At 65.8% G+C, this 14,830-nt stretch overlaps 1 protein-coding gene and 1 long non-coding RNA gene across 4 annotated transcripts; one reads left to right on the top strand and one right to left on the bottom strand.

Moving 5' to 3' along the window:
• Positions 1-10,746: 10,746 nt before the first annotated feature.
• On the bottom strand, positions 10,747-12,497 carry LOC124087877 (uncharacterized). Of its 3 annotated transcripts, none has more exons than XR_006850207.2 (2): positions 12,030-12,497; positions 10,747-11,885 (listed from the first exon to the last, which is right to left on the bottom strand). It is a non-coding gene; the product is annotated as an uncharacterized LOC124087877 (long non-coding RNA). The 3 variants fall into 3 exon arrangements; XR_006850209.2 differs by having other exon boundaries at positions 10,747-11,145; XR_006850208.2 differs by having other exon boundaries at positions 10,747-11,101.
• Positions 12,498-13,436: 939 nt separating this feature from the next.
• Positions 13,437-14,048, top strand: LOC124087642 (MAPK-interacting and spindle-stabilizing protein-like). Its single transcript, XM_046436620.1, has one exon. The coding sequence runs from the start codon at positions 13,437-13,439 to the stop codon at positions 14,046-14,048; it is 612 nt and encodes a 203-aa protein (XP_046292576.1).
• Positions 14,049-14,830: the final 782 nt, after the last annotated feature.

The following is a 14,830-nucleotide window of genomic DNA, read 5'->3' as shown; positions in this document are numbered from 1 at the left end:
GCTCGGAGACGGGGACTTGCTGGCAGGGCTCAGCTCTGTGGAGCGGGTGGCAGGTCGCCGCGCAGCGGGCGGAGGCTCTCCAGAGCCCCCCCAGGCCACGGTCCCCCTGGACCGGGGTTGGGGGCCAGAGCTGGACCCTCAGACTTGTCAGAGGCTGGGCCTCCTTTGGAACCTCCTCCAGGAGCCCAGCGGGACCCCTGCCTGCCCCTGAGGGCGCTCACCTCCTCCAGGGGTCCCGGGACCCTGGACAGACGGCCCCCGCCCCCCGCCCCCTGCCCGTCCCAGGGCTGCCCCTTGGGGACCCCACCGGAGCCTTCTCCGGCTTCTCCGAAAACCAGAGCCCGACTTAAAGAGCTGAGCAGCTGGACCCCACGCGGGACCCTGGACACGGTCCTGGGACAGAAAAGGGACCTCGGTGGAAAAACCGCGCACTCGAACCAGGGTGGCGGTGACAGTGGCCTCGGGCCCCAAGGGTTCGTGGGATTTGAACTGCACCGTGGAAACGTCAGGGCGCGTCCCCGTCCCCGGGGGAGGCCACAGAGGCTCCCGCCTGGGTCCGCCCGACTTCCCTGGAGTCCGGAGTGATTCCCCCAGGAAGGTCATTGTCAAGGTCAGATGCTCGAAAGACAAACGGGAATCTGAGGAAAAATCACCAAAACCGACAGAAAAACACCCCACCATGGAGCTGGTCTGCGCAGGAGCCAAGAATAAGGGCCAAGGAGCTCGGAGCGCCACCTCCCAGCGTCAGCCCCTGGTGACATCCCGGGTCCGCACCCCCCACGCCCGGACCCCACAGCTGCCCACTGGGCTGGAGCCGGGCGCAGCCGTGGGCAGCGCGGAAAAGAAGGAGGCGAATGTGCCAACAGGATCGGCGGGCGAGGTAGGTGGGGGGACGAGGGGGTGACCGTCGCCTGGAAGGTCGAGGACAGCATCTCTGCCGAGGTGACGGCGACGTTGGAGCCCAGAGCAGCACGTGGAAAGGAAAGAGTTGAGAGGGGACCGTTTATAACAGCCAGAACAGCTGGTGCCAAGGCCCTGGGGCGGGTCTGTGCCTGGGGGATGGTGGGATGGCAGGAGGCTGGTGGGGGGGGAGGAAGGGCGGGAGGTGGGGGGCCACCCCGGGGCCCGTAGTGTGACAGGGGCCACACCAGGACAGGGCTTAGCACTCTACAGTCGCTTAAAAATATTTGCCCACAGAGGACGCGTGTGCCCAAGGCCAGCCCCACTCTCGGAGCCTCGGGGCCTCAGACTTCCCCTCTGGGTGCAGGGAATTCCAGGCCCATGAGTGCTGCCCTGAGGAAGCTGGATCAGTGTGAAACTGCGTGGAACAGCATGTGCGCTCCGGAACTTGAGGCTTTGTGTCCAGCTGAGCCAGGCTCCTCGGGGACGGGGCCCTCGCCATCCCCTGCAGCCTGAACCCCACATGCTGCCCTGCCTCAGGACTCCACTTTGTGACAGGAGAGACCACTCTTCTGGGAGGAGGAGGCCGGGTGGCCAGGATAGTCCCCCCTCCCGCTGCACAGTGCCAACCTGTTGGGGGGCTCCCTCCTGTACCCCCGCCCTGTCTAGGAAGCAGAGGGTGTTTGAGACCGTCCCTCAGTGGACGCCCACTCGGCCAAGCCAGAGCCGGGAAGTGGGAGGGTCACCAGGTCGCCGGGGCCTCCGTGTCCCCCGCTGTGGAAGCCCCACCTGCTTCCCGGCTCCCGATGTCTGAGAAGCCACCTCGATGTCCCCGTCACCACCTCCCATGAGCTCTGCCTAGGAAGCCACAGGCCCTGGGGCCCGCGTCCCCCCAAGTGGCACACGCACGGCCGGAAAGGGCTTGTCCCCCCCGCCGTCCCCCCGTCCCCACGTGGCGCTGCGAGCCGGGTGTCTTGGGAAACCACAGCCCGGGTGCCGCTATCTGCCCTCGCAGCGGGAGAGGGTGCTTTGGGGCCCGTCGCTTCTGAGAAGTGCCAGCCCCTGTCATCGGAGGTGGCTGGCAAAACACAGCCTTATCAGCCCCCATCGCGATCCCCGGCGATTAGGGCCCTTGACACGCGGGTGACTTGTTGACAGGGCCAGGTTCTCAGCTGGGGCCTCCGGGCTGCAGCCGGGTCAGGGCTGGGGGAGGCCGGGCCAGGGGGTGGCGGCCTCCCGGGCGGGGGGCGCAGGCGGCTGCAGGGCTGGGGGCCGCGCTGGGGAGTTCGGGTCCCATGAGGGCTTACCCCAGGCCCAGGCAGCCGTGGCCAAAGCCGGGAAATGGGAAGGTCGGGGCGGAGGCCCGGACAGGAGGCCCGGACAGGAGGCCCGGACAGGAGGCCGGGTGCGGATCTCGCCCCCTGAGCCTGGGCTGCGCAGCTCCTGCCCCCGAAGCCTCGGTTTCCCCCTCTGTGAACCAGGAGTGAGGAGCGGCCCCAGCAGGAGGCCAGAGGGTGCCAGGTGACCTGGTCAAGAACAGGGCCACCTTTCTCTAGGGACAGAGGGCGGGTTAGCGTGGCTTGGGGCTTGAGATGAGATGGGGGCAGGTGGGGATCACAAACGGGGACCTGGGCCTCCTGTGGGGGGTGAGGACGCTCCAAGGTGGACGAGTCACTATTCTAGAACCCACCGGGCGGGACCCTGGGATGAACCCAGGCTGCTCTACCGCGGGCCACACCCGGCCCTTCGACTCTTTGAGACAGGGTCTCCCTCCTATGCTGAGGCTGGCCTCCAGCCTGCGATCCTCCTGCCTCGGCCTCCCCAGCTCTGGGATTCCAGGTGTGGGCCTGGGTCCGGCTCTGTCAGCCGCTCTGAGACGGGCACGTGAAGCTGAGTGGCAGGCGCCCTCCATGTCACTGCAGTCGCTGAAAACAAAGCAAACGAAGTAACCCTCCCCGAGCCGGGGGCAGGACCGAGTCCTGGTGACAGACATTGGGGACCGCCGGAGGAGAGAGGCGTGAGCTCTGTCACTGGGGCCAGGACCTGGTGAGCTGGGAACTCCGCGGCCCGGCTGCTCCTCCCCGTCTCCCAGCGGGACAGGTGCCAGGGGCCACCCCTCAGATGTGGCGTCAGGCAGGGCCCCCGCCCGCCCACGACACGGCGCCCGGCTGGGGTTTCCGCGCCAAGGTACCTGTCGACCTTCAAAGCCACATCCTCCTCCTCCTCCTGGTGCCACCGCGCCTGCACCTGGTGGCCCAGCCTCCCGCCTGTCCTGCCCAGCTGTCCCTGGTCAGCCAGGAGGGGACCTCCCCTGAGGGAGGGGCCCCAGAGCCGGGGTCTGACCCCGAGGGTCTCCCAGGACAGTGAGACCGTCCCCCGGGGCCAAGCTCAGGGACCGCCGTGAGGCGGGGAGCCTTGGCGCTGGCTGTCCCCTCTCTGGGGACACCCTTCCGGAACCTTCCTCCCTCCTCCTGGCCACTCTCAGGGTGCAGTGTGGCTCAGGGACCAAGTGACCAGGGACTTGAGTCTGGGGACGTGCTGGACACGGGTCGGAGGCGGCACGAGGCTGACAGCAACGCGGACCCCACCGTCACCGAGGGGCAGGGACGCGCAGTGTCTCCAAAATAAACCGAATCTCAGGAGCTCCCGGCTGGGGCAGCCCCACTCCCAGGACCCGAGGCCACCGGGCTTCTCCCGTCACCTCCCGCTCCCCGAGGGTCCCCAGACTGGACGCTGCGGGCTTTCGTGGGCTGCCTTCCAAAGGACGCCCTGGAGGCCCCCGCCACCTCTGGGACCAAGCTGGGTCAGGGAGGACGCAGCGCCACGGCTCAGCAAGGCCCTGCTGGCGGCGGCCTGGGGACGGCCCCGAGGTCAGCATCCAGGGCAGGTCAAGAGTGAGGCCTGGCCACTGCCTACGGCTGGGTGGAGGGCTGAGCTCTGTTGGCAGCTTGAGCAAGCCAGACCTGCTGCCCGTCCATCCAGCCTCAGCTCCCTGCCTGGCAAGTGGGTGGCCACAGAAGGTGCCGAGAGGGAAGCACTTAAAGCAGGTTTGGCTGCTGGTCAGTGCCGTCTCTCCAGCCCGGCGCACGGCTCCGCCCTGATCCTCCTGGCCTTCCTGGGGCCTGGCTGGGCGGGGACGGGGCCTCTCGGAGAGCCAGCGATGTTCCCTGCAAAACAGGTGTGCAGAGAGCATCGCAAGTGGCCTCCAAGGCCAGCTCGAGACGGTGCACAGTGCCTGGAGGGAGTCCGATGTCTCAATTTTAAGCAAAAATGAATCTGAGCCAGGAGGGCGTGCGCTGTCCCCAGCCCAGTGCCTGCAAACATGGGAAGTCTGGTCCCAAGAGCGACCACTGCCCAGCCCCTGGTACAGGGGACAATGGCTTCTGAGCATCACCTCCTGTGTGGCAGGGGTTGCCGGGAAAGGCGGACTCAATGCCACAAAGAGGGCACGTCCTCTGGGAATCACCTTGGGACCCTCCAAAGGCTGGGCTCCGCGTCACCCGGCCGAGCCTCCACCTCGTCTTCTGTGGTCACCCCGAGACCACGGTGACTTCCTGTGCAGGGAGCGCGTGGCCTGTCCCTCCTCCGGCCACCGTGGGAGCCGCAGGGCTTGATCTCCAAGCAGGACACACGGACAGTAGAGATCCTTCCCGTCCCTGGGCCTGACTGGCAGATGCTGAGGGACACGGGCCCCTTCCCTGCCCAGTCCTCAGGGGACACCCGCCCAAAGCACATGGACAGCTGGGTGGTCCAGTCAGCCACCTGGACCGAGCAGAGGTCACACCACAGAGGCCACGAGGCACAGAGAGGTAAGACGCTCTCCTAAGGTCACACAGCCGGCTGCCCGAGGCGGCCTCCACCCCGGCTCTGTTCACTGTCCACAGCTGCCCTGGACGCAGGGCCCGGCCTGGGGACTCCCATGTCCTCAGCTTCGCCCGTGCCTGCGTCCCCCGCTCGGCTGTCCACACGGAGACCCCGACAGCCCTCAGAACTGGGCCCAAACCCTCCTCCAGCCGTCGCTCCCGCGGGGAAGGCCCCCGACAGACCTGCCCCTCCCGGCCCCTCGGCCACCAACCGGAGCTCAGAGTTCCTGGGGTCCCTGGGCGCTGGCTCCTGGAGGCGGGTCTGCCCCCGGGGAATTTTCCAGAAGGTCTCGAACCCGCAGTGGGCCCAGGACGGCTGTGCGTCACTGACCCGAAAACCCAGACCCCAAAGCTCCCCGTCCAGGACTGTCTGGGCACGTGCAGGACCTCACCAGGGGACAACGTCCACCTCGCGGATCTGCTGTCCCTCAGCCACAGGACCATTCAGCTGCCGAGTCGTGTCATCTGCATAAAGTGGAGAGAAGCGCACAGCGACCTCCTGTGTCCCTGTGTCCCCTCCCCAGACAGCTCGTCCCGGGCACCCACGTTCCAGATCCAGAAAGACCTGCCGTCGGAGCCACTTTGGTCCCAAGCTGGGCAGACACAGGAGACCTGTCCTGGACTATTGTCCCCGTTTCACAGATGAGAAAACCAGGCTCAGAGAGGGTCAGTGTCTGGCCCAGGGTCACACAGGGCTGGCGCTGCACGCGCTCCACAGCTCTGCGCTCACGGGCACTAGGTCTCCTGGGAGGGAAGGGCTTTCGCGACTTCCCGGACACGCTGGCCCCTCCAAGACCCCCACTCTGCCTTCGTCCCCGCCTCTGGGTTGAATCCGACTCCTCCTTTGTGGTCTGACTGAGGCTGAGAAAGACAGAGATCTCCTCCGTCTCTCTGGACCCATACCTCTGTTGATGTGGCAGAAACTCACCCCGCCGCCCCCCGCCACGTGCTGAGTCATATCAGACCAACCGAAGCCGGGCTCTGCTCACAGGTGCCGCTACCCTGCAGCCACCCACCTGCCACCCCGCAGCCACCCACCTGCCCTGGACGCTTCCTTTCCTCGAACCCAACGGAGGGCTGAGATTTCCTTCCCTTGGGGAGAACGTCACAGAACCCAAGACCGTTATTCTTTTAATTGGTGCCTGTGAGTGAACCAGAGTCCATCAGTGTGAAGTCTGCACATTCCAGACGCTGCCCACCGCCTCCCCAAGGGGACCCCCGTGGCAGCCCCTCCCCCTCCCCCTCCCCAGGCCGGGCTTCCCATCTCTGGGGACCGGCCTGACCCGCCCCTGCAGGCGGACAGCTCCCCGGGGACAGATCCAAGCTGGGCCAGGGATAGAGCCCAGGGACACTGACCCCTGAGCCCCCTCCCCAGCCCTTTTCGTGTTTTACTTAGAGACAGGGCCTCGCTGAGCTGCTCAGGGCCTCGCTGTTGCTGAGGCTGGCCTTGAACTCACCATCCTCCTGCCTCAGCCTCCCCAGCACCTGGGATGACGGGCGCTCAGCCTGTCCCAGGGTTGAAGGGTGGTTTCCAGTGCCTTCCGTTGTGCGAACAGAGCGGAGTGTCCCTCCTCCCCGATGGACGCGGGTGGGTCGCGCCCACCGCTCCTGTCAATCTCCAGATCGTGTTGGACACCTGTTCTCTGTCCCCTGGGGAACCCACCTCCAGCGGCCGGACGGTACCTGCGGCAATTCCGGGCCTCCCTTTTTGAGGAGTTGCCAAACACCAGCAGCTGCACCTCACATCCCCACCCTCCGTGGCTCCGTCCTTTGAACTTTGTGCCTTGCAAATACCGGGGACCCAGGTTCAAATCTCGGCTCAACCACTGTGACAACACGCTCCTCTTCCTTCCCGTGATGCCCGAGGCTCTTTCTGGCCCTGACCCCAGGAGTCGCCTGTCTCAGCCCGTCCACCTCAGGGCTCCCCCGTCCCTGGACTGGGGACAGACGTGGGGACCCACAGATGGCTGGCCCGGCTCGGAGGTCCCCAGGGAGGAGACGGGCCTGAGGTCCACGCGGGGAGGCAGAGAGAAGAGGGGGCGGTGCTGGCGGCTGCGGGACTTCCTGAGCCAGCAAGATTTTCAATCTGTTTTTGTGCAGAAATAGTCGGACAGATCTCCAAACAGAGCAGAAAGGAACCTGTGTTTAGGTCCCGGCTGAGTGTTTAGGCAGCTGGCATCGCTCAGCCGCGTGCGGTCAGGTCCTGTTCAGAAATACGCTCCCAGCGGTGAGCCCGGGCCGCCCTGTCATTTTTTTTCCAAATAAAAGGCAGAACTATTCCTGGCTCCGCTTGGGGACTTCTGCGGCTGCCGGGGCTCCAAGAAGGCCAACCCGGACCATCAGGCATGGCCCGCGCCCTGCCGAGGCTCAGCCTCCGCCGCTTGGAGCCCCCACTTTCCACTTTTAAATTAAAACGTGTCCCCACTGGGCCCACCGAGGCTGCCAAAGCCCCGGCCCCCTCACCCCAGGCCCCCGGGTTGTGGGGAGGCGTTGCCGGGGAGCATTCGTGGTGGGGACACAGAGGACAAGCCCCGCTGACAGCAAATTGAGCATTTGCTCAGCCACAAAGTCAGGTCCACGCTGTGGGGGGTGGCCCTGGAAACGTGGAGTGGGGACAGAGGCCACCGGAGAGGCCACAGGGGCTGGGGGACCCTGTGACCAGTGGCTGCTCACGGGGACCTGATGTCCTTTGGGGGTGGCCAAAATGTCCTTCGGCCGCGGTCGTCTCCCGGGCGTGGAGTTTCATTTTTCATGATTCCAGTTCCCTGAGGTCACCTGGTCGGAAAGTATCCAACAGAACATTCCAGAAACAAGCCAACCCTAGGTCCGTGGTGACTGTGACGGTGGTGACAGAGCGGGGCGTGACTCCTGTCACCTCCTGCTGAGCTTCATTTACGCCCCAGGTCGGATGCCGAGGGGGACCGGCCAGCCGGCCAGGCCTGAGGATCCGCCCACCCACAGGTCAAGACGACCCGGGGGAATGTGTCTCCTGTCATCGTCCCCCCAACTGTAGACAGGTGGCCGTGGTGACGGGCCCTGGGTCCTGGCCACTCGGGAGACGAGGCAGGGCTCAGGATCAGCCCGGGCCGCGTCGCGAGATTGAGAAATAAAGTGAACTAAAGCCCAGCGACGGGGACGCGGGTGAGTTCTGCACAAATGCACCTGCAGGTTCCGCTGTCTGCAGGGCGTTCTGAGCACCACTGTATACATAGGTGGGTCTCGGTCACCACCGGGGTCGGGGAGGCCCCTGGGCTGGGGGGTGCTTGCATTTTACTTAGAGACAGGGTCTCCCTGAGCTGCTCAGGGCCTCGCCGTTGCTGAGGCTGGCCTTGAACCCGCCATCCTCCTGCCTCAGCCTCCTGAGTGCTGGGATGACAGGCGTGGGCCACCGTCTCAGGAAGACCCTGCCCCCAGCTCACAACCGTCCACCGTCCCCCGCCAGCTGACCGGGCTTACGGCCCCTTCTCTTCTCTCATCCGAGATCCCTCAGGCCAGGGGCTGCCTTGGCTGACTTTTTTAACTGGCTCTGACTTAGAAATGACCCCCGCCCTCCTGGGTCCTTTGTGACCCTGACATTTTTGGAGATGGTGAAGTCGCTGTTTTGCAGAATGTCCCTGGGCTGGCTGCCCCTCTGGCTCCTCGAGACCAAATTTAGGTGGTGACTCTTGGGCAGGATCCTCAGGGGCAAGGCCAGGTGTCCCCTGCACATCATGTTGGGAAGCACCTGACACAGGTCCGTCCAGTTGCTGGGGTTGTCTACTGCACTTAAGGTGGGGTGACCACAGGTCTCTTTCATCACCCTCGTGCCTCTGAGCTACACCTCCAGCCCACCATGAGTCTTAAAATGTCCCTAAGGGACCCAAACGTGAAGGCAGAGCTGGGAGTGCCTGCCTTCAATGTCCCCCTCCTCTCTCAGCCCCGCTGACCCCCAGGGCTCCCTGGTCCTGCCATCCCGCCTGATCAGGAAGGAGAAGCCAACAGACCCGGGACGGCTGGGGGGACCAGGGAGGGCAGACAGGACACATTCTGGAAGCTTCCAGGAGGAGGTGGCCTGCGCCTCGTCCTGCAGGTGAGCGCTCCCAGCGACGTCCCCGTCCCAGGGTCCCCCTGACGGTCTCTAGGGGCTTCCTTCCAAGCACCAGGGACAGCCCGGGGGGTTCCGGCTTCTGTTCCAGGCCGGGTCTGACCCCGACAGACGTGGGTGGCATGAAGGGACTCTCGAGTCCCCGTCCTCGGGGACCCGGCCGCTTCTCCTCTTTGAAGCTCATGGTCCCCAGGCCGCAGGACTCGACTCTGATTCTGTCCCCACCGCTCCCGGGACCCACCAAGGCCCGGGTGTCGGCGGCCACGGCCGAGGGGACGGGCCACCTCTGAGCTCTCTCCACCCACCAGGGTCCGGAGACTTTGTGGTCATGCCTTGGGGGGTGCCGGCACTGGGGGAGGGGGAGCTCCTGGTACAGGGGGGAGGGGGTGCTCCTGGCGTTAGGGGGAGGGGGCCAGGGAAGCTGCCCAACCCCCTCTCCTGCAGGGGACACCCCAGCCGGCAGGGGACCGTCCAGCCCAGTGTTGGGGTGCTGGCCCAAGAAGCCTCTGCACCCCATGCTGGGTCTCCCCCGAATCTGGCCAACTTCTGTCCGGGGACTTTGTGACATGAGACCCCACGTCACACGCGCAGATCTAAACTGCTTTATTCCCAACCGTGAGGAAACCCAGAAGCCACCGTGGGCAGCTCAGGACGCCGCGTGTGTCCACACAGTGGGACATCGAGCTGCTTTCTAAAATGAGGTGACTCTGTCCGGGTGGGTGGCGCTCGTCTGTAATCCCAGCGACTCAGGAGTCTGGGGCAGGAGGATCGCAAGTTTGAGGCCAGCCTCGGCCACCCGGGAAGACCGTGTCTCCAATAGAGAATAAAAAGGGCCGGGGAGTAGGTGGGCGCAGAGCGCTGGTCTGGCATGTGCAAAGCCCAGTGCCACCAAAAGAAAAAGAAAGTGAGGTGCCTCTCGCCAAAGGTGGTTTTGCTCCATGCGAGGTGGCCTGGGCTGCTGTGACCAGGGACAGGTTTGCTCCTGGCATCGGGTGGGTTGAGGCCAGGGTGCTACTGGACGCCCTGCAGAGCCCAGGACGTCCCCACCACGGACCGCCTTCCCAGGTGGCCTCTCTGAAGAGATGGCATTTGAGCCAGGATCTGGACGGGCCACCCTGGGCAGTGTTCTGAGGCCTGGACCTGGCAGCTCAGTGGACACAGCATTCCAGGTGACCCGGTGCCTTTGAGGAATAGTGAGAGGACGGCTGGGGCCAGGGAAGGGAGAGGCCGGAGGCCATGTCCAGGGGCCCGACCCTGAGACGGACACAATCCAGCCATGTTCAGAAGGCCTCTGTGGCAGGCAGCCGCCGTTACTGTGATCAATTACCCGAGGCCATCAGCTTATAAAGAGAAAAGGTTCATCTGCCTCACAGTTTAAGGGGTTCCAATCCGTGGCCCCTGGCCCTGTGGCTCTGGCCTGTGGTGAGGCAGCAGGAGCAGGTGGTGACGCGGAGCCACAGCTCACCACGTCAGGGAAGCAGAGAGGACAGGAGGGGCTGGGTCCCCACTGTCCCCTTCAAGGACTCGTCCCCGAGGACTGAAAGCCTCCCACTAGGTCCCACCCCTGGACGGTCCCACCTCCCAGCAGCTGGGGACCAAGCCTTGAGCGCGTGGGCCTTTGAGGGACACTCAGGCTCCAAGCTGGAGCCGTCTCTGGGGGTAGAATGGGGGACAGGCTGGGGGGTCGGCCTCCCCGGGCAGGACGGGGGAGCCCAGCCAGGCCCACGGCTCAGGGGGACCAGGACTCCCGGCAGCGCCCGCGGCGCCTCCCGCGGAGGACCAGACGGTGAGGACCAGCGGCCTGTGCGCCCCAGGAGCTCCCTGCAGCCTCCGGCCTCTCGGCCTCTCGGCTGTGCCTCCGGAGCCCAGGGCAGCCGTAGCCAAGAGCGCACAGTGGCCTCGTGTCGATGAAACTGTATGACATCAGAATCTCAGGGACACTTCACATGTGACAACAGATCATTCTCCCTCTAATAGTTTTCATCTATTAAAAATGTAAAAGCCACCGTCCTGGTGGGTGGTGGCTGGGGTGGGCTTTCTGTTGGGGCAACAAAAATGTTCTAGAACCCTCCGTGGCAGCGGGAGCGCAGGGCAGACAGACGGACGTCACCGTGCGCTTAAGCGAGCGAAGGCGTCACACTGTCCCTCAGGAGAACTGCTGAAAAGCCGCCGTACAGGTGCTCGCTGCCCTCCTCCTGCGACCTCCCTGAGCGAAGGAGAGGTTATCTTCGTCACTGTGAGCGTCACCTGCCACCTGGAAGTGTGACCCGGCAGGACAGCCATTGGTGGTTTCTGTGCCTGCGGAGGAGGAGGAGGAGGCTGGCCTCCGTGGAGGCTCCCTCCAGCCTCTTCCCTTCTCCTGGGGATGGATGCTGATGTGTCCCTCCGGGAAGCAGCGGGGACCCTGGGAACTTGGGACGGGTCCCCACCTGGCTCCCCACGGACCAGCCTGGGGCCACCACGGGAAAACCCTCGGGGCTGCTGCCCACATCTGATGACAGCCCCAGTGTCCCCTTGGCAGGGCCCTGTCCCCCGTAGGAGATGGGGAAACTGAGGCTGGGGGGGGAGGACCTGTCCCCAGTCCCTGGTTCAAGATGACGGGGCCAAACCCAGCCGGGCCCCGCTTCTGTGCCAAGGACAGGGGACCCTCATGTCCCCTTCTTGGGCCCCGTCTCTCCGATTGCTGCTGTGGCCCCTCCTTGGGGTCACCCGTTTCCGAGTCTCCTTTGTGCCTCGGAGGGGATCTTGTCCACTCCCCAGAGACGTCCACCTGCGTTCCCCCTGGGGACAGCCCTGCACCCCAGGGGACATTTGGCCACGTCATTTGGCTGGCCTCCATGATTTGGGGGGAGTGTCTGGCCCGAGGCCCCGTCACCCTCCGCGGAAGGTGCTCCCTGGGTGGGTCCCACGCCATCTTGCCAGGAGGCAGTGACGGTCCCCAGGCTGGGACTCTGGGCCCGGGTAGGTCAGGGCCTCAGGCGTCCCTCCGAGGTCCTGGGGACCATGAGGGCGTCAGAGCGGAGGGGACCGGGGGCTCCCTGTGGGGAGAGAGAACTCTGACCCTCGGGGGACACGAGGGGGACCCTGGAGGACGGTGCTGGCAGGAGGGGCCCCTCCCGTTGCCAGGGCTGGGGGAGGGGAGGACCAGGGTCTCGTCCTGGGGTGGAACTGGGGTGCGTCACCTGGAACCTGGGAAATGCCGTCACCGTGGTCTGGGTCACACTCAGGAACACAAAGAGGCTTTCCTTCCCCCCAAAATCCAGCCCCGAGACACATCCTGGGTCCTTCTTGGGGAGGGGACCCCCTCCTTCCACCTGGGGACGGACCTGGCGCGGGTCCAGCCTGGGGGACGGGCGGGTGTCCTGGGTCCTGGGCCCGCGGCTGTGACGGGCCCCTTCAGGGCTGGAGGGACCCGGCTCTGCCCGAGCCGCTCAGTCCCGGCTGTTGCTCTCGGCTCTCGGCCTCCGGCCTCCGCGGCAGGAAACGGGCCAAGCAGGGCTTCCTGCGGCCGCCGGTTAAAAATAACCCGGTATATAAAGGGGCCAGGCTCCCGCACTCGCAGGCCGCTGCCCGCCGGCCGAGCAGGTGGCTGGGCGTGAGGAAGGCCCGGCCTCCGCCCCGGGCCTCCGGGGGGCCAGGGCGGCCGCCAAGTTCACGGTCTCAGAGCCCAGATCAGGGACACCGGCCGCTGTTTCTGTTTGAAATCACTTTTCTCCACCCAAGAGGCCGCTGTCGGGGAACAGGGGAGCCGGCCACGCAGGTGGGGCTGTGACCTCCACCCTGTGGGCAGTAGCGGTCGCCCCTCTTCACCCCGGGGCCTTTCTTCCCCAGGCAAGGCCCCCCAGCACCCGTGGGTGACAACAGACATTCAGTGTAGTCTTCCTCCTCGTTTCCGAGGCGCGGTCTGGCTGGGTTGCCCGGGCTGGCCTTGAACCTGTGGGTCCAGGGATCCTCCTGCCTCAGCCTCCCCAGTACCGCCGTGTCCAGGGGACACACGGCACCGTGAAACCCAGGAGCATCTGAAAACGTCCCATTTAACAGGCTCCAGAGACAGCCCACTTCACAGCTGCGCCAAGTGAGGCCCAGGGTCACCTGCTGTCACAGTGACCCAGGGACCAAGTTGCCCGGGGAGGCTTTCCCACCTGCTCTAAGTGTCCATCTCACCCTGCCCTGTCCCCGAGTCCAAGTCACCCGAGGTTTGGAGGAGGGTCTCCCAGTCTGTGAAGCCCCCCCTTCTCCCGCGCTGACCCGGGGGACTGTGGAAGCCGGGAGGTGTGGCTGGAGGCCGAGGTCCATCCTCTGAGCAGGGAGATGGCTGATGTCCCAGGAGGGCTTCCCTGGCCATCGGACGGCCACCCCAACACATGGGGAAAGCACAGACACGGGGTGTGGCGGCAGGTGCCCGTCATCCAGCTCCTCGGGAGGCCCAGGCAGGAGGATTGGCTGCGTCCAGGGCTTGAGGCCGGCCGGGGCCACACAGCAAGAACCCGGGGGTCCACCAGCCAGGACCCTGCGTTGAGGTCAGAGCCAGGGCCGGGGCTTCTCGTCCAGGGCTGAGCCATTGACCAGGAGAACAAAAGACGACACCGATGACCACATGGAGAGGGACGTTGGCGTCACCTGCCAGACCCCACACCTACAGGAAGGCGAGGCCAGCTCTAGGCCGCTGCGGCTGGTCAGGTCGAAGACCCGATGACACAGACGCCGTCCTGGAGCCACCAACGGGCACGAGGGAACGGACCCCGGGGTGGCCGCCATCTCCAGGAGGAAGGGACATCGACCTTGAGCGCTGTCCCTCAGAGGAAGTGCCCGTCCCCTTGGGGTCCCTGGTGAATTTCCCCGAAGCCTTTGGGGCACCCCCAGCTCTGAACGGGCGCTTTGTGGAGTCGCCCCCCAAGGCCTCTGACCCGGGGCTGCCCACGGCCACCCTGACGCCACTCCGGGGGCGGCGGGGACCCCGACAGGGTCTCGCTCTCCTTCGAGGGGGCCGCGTCCTGCCGCCAGGCCTGGCCCCACCGGGGCCGGAAGATGAAAGGCAGAAACCCGACCTGCGGCCCGCTCCTGAAGGACGCCTTTGTGCCCCGCCTGCAGCCGCCATCACACCGTCCCCGGCCGCGGCCTGCGGACCGGCTGCCTGGGCTCTGAGGCCCCTTTCAGAAGCGCCCGGGTCCCCACCGACTCTGCCGTGGGGCTATTTTTAACTGGCCAAAGGGGGCTTGCTTGGGGCTGGGGGGACACAGGGAGAGTGGACAGGGCAGGCTGCCGGGGGCTCTGCGTGGAGCAATGTCTACAGCGATGGGCAACGGGGAGGGAGGTGGAAGGGGTCCATCTTGGCCCTCAGTTTCCTCCTCCATCCAAGGCTCTGCCTTCACAGTATCAGAGGCCAATCCCAGGAGCCAGCGTGGAGGGCTCTCTGCGTCTCCACCTCTGCTTCTGACCCTGGCCTCTCCAGCCCCTGGGTCTCCACCAGGCCGGACACGAGGCCCTGTGAAGTTGTCACCAGCCCAGCAGGGTGGCCCTGCGGCCCAGGACCGGCTCCTCAGGCTGTTTGAACTCCCTTCCTGGGCCCTGCTGGGCTCCTGATGCGGGGTCCCCGCCCCGGTGGCCCGACCCCAGCCGCTGCCCACTTGGACTTCTGGGGAGCTGCCCTGGGCCCCCAGGGACAGTGGACAGGGCAGGCTGGTGGGGGGCTCTGCATGGAGACCCCCAGCAGGGGTCGCAAGTGACTCTCCAGGGCAGCCCCCACCTGTGACCCCAGTGTCCCTGCCTGTGGATGGCTGTCCCCTAGAAGGGCCTCTGTGTGGGGCGCCCACACGGGGGTCCTGGCTGGCCCCTGGCCAAGCGCCCAGGCCTCGAGGGCCTCAGTCCCCACCTCTGTAAGACGCTCGAGCGGCGGGTCCTTCACGGCAAGACGCGGATCTGACACAGGACACACACACCAGCGCCTCCTGCAGCCGCCACGTCCCCAAAGAGGGTCCCCGCT

Source organism: Marmota monax, unplaced genomic scaffold, assembly GCF_021218885.2.
Source record: "Marmota monax isolate L192 unplaced genomic scaffold, Marmota_monax_Labrador192_F-V1.1 WCK01_AAM20220418_F8-fsc00021, whole genome shotgun sequence".
In the NCBI taxonomy this organism is placed as follows: Eukaryota; Metazoa; Chordata; class Mammalia; order Rodentia; family Sciuridae; genus Marmota; species Marmota monax.
This window is presented reverse-complemented; position numbering and strand designations above follow the sequence as displayed.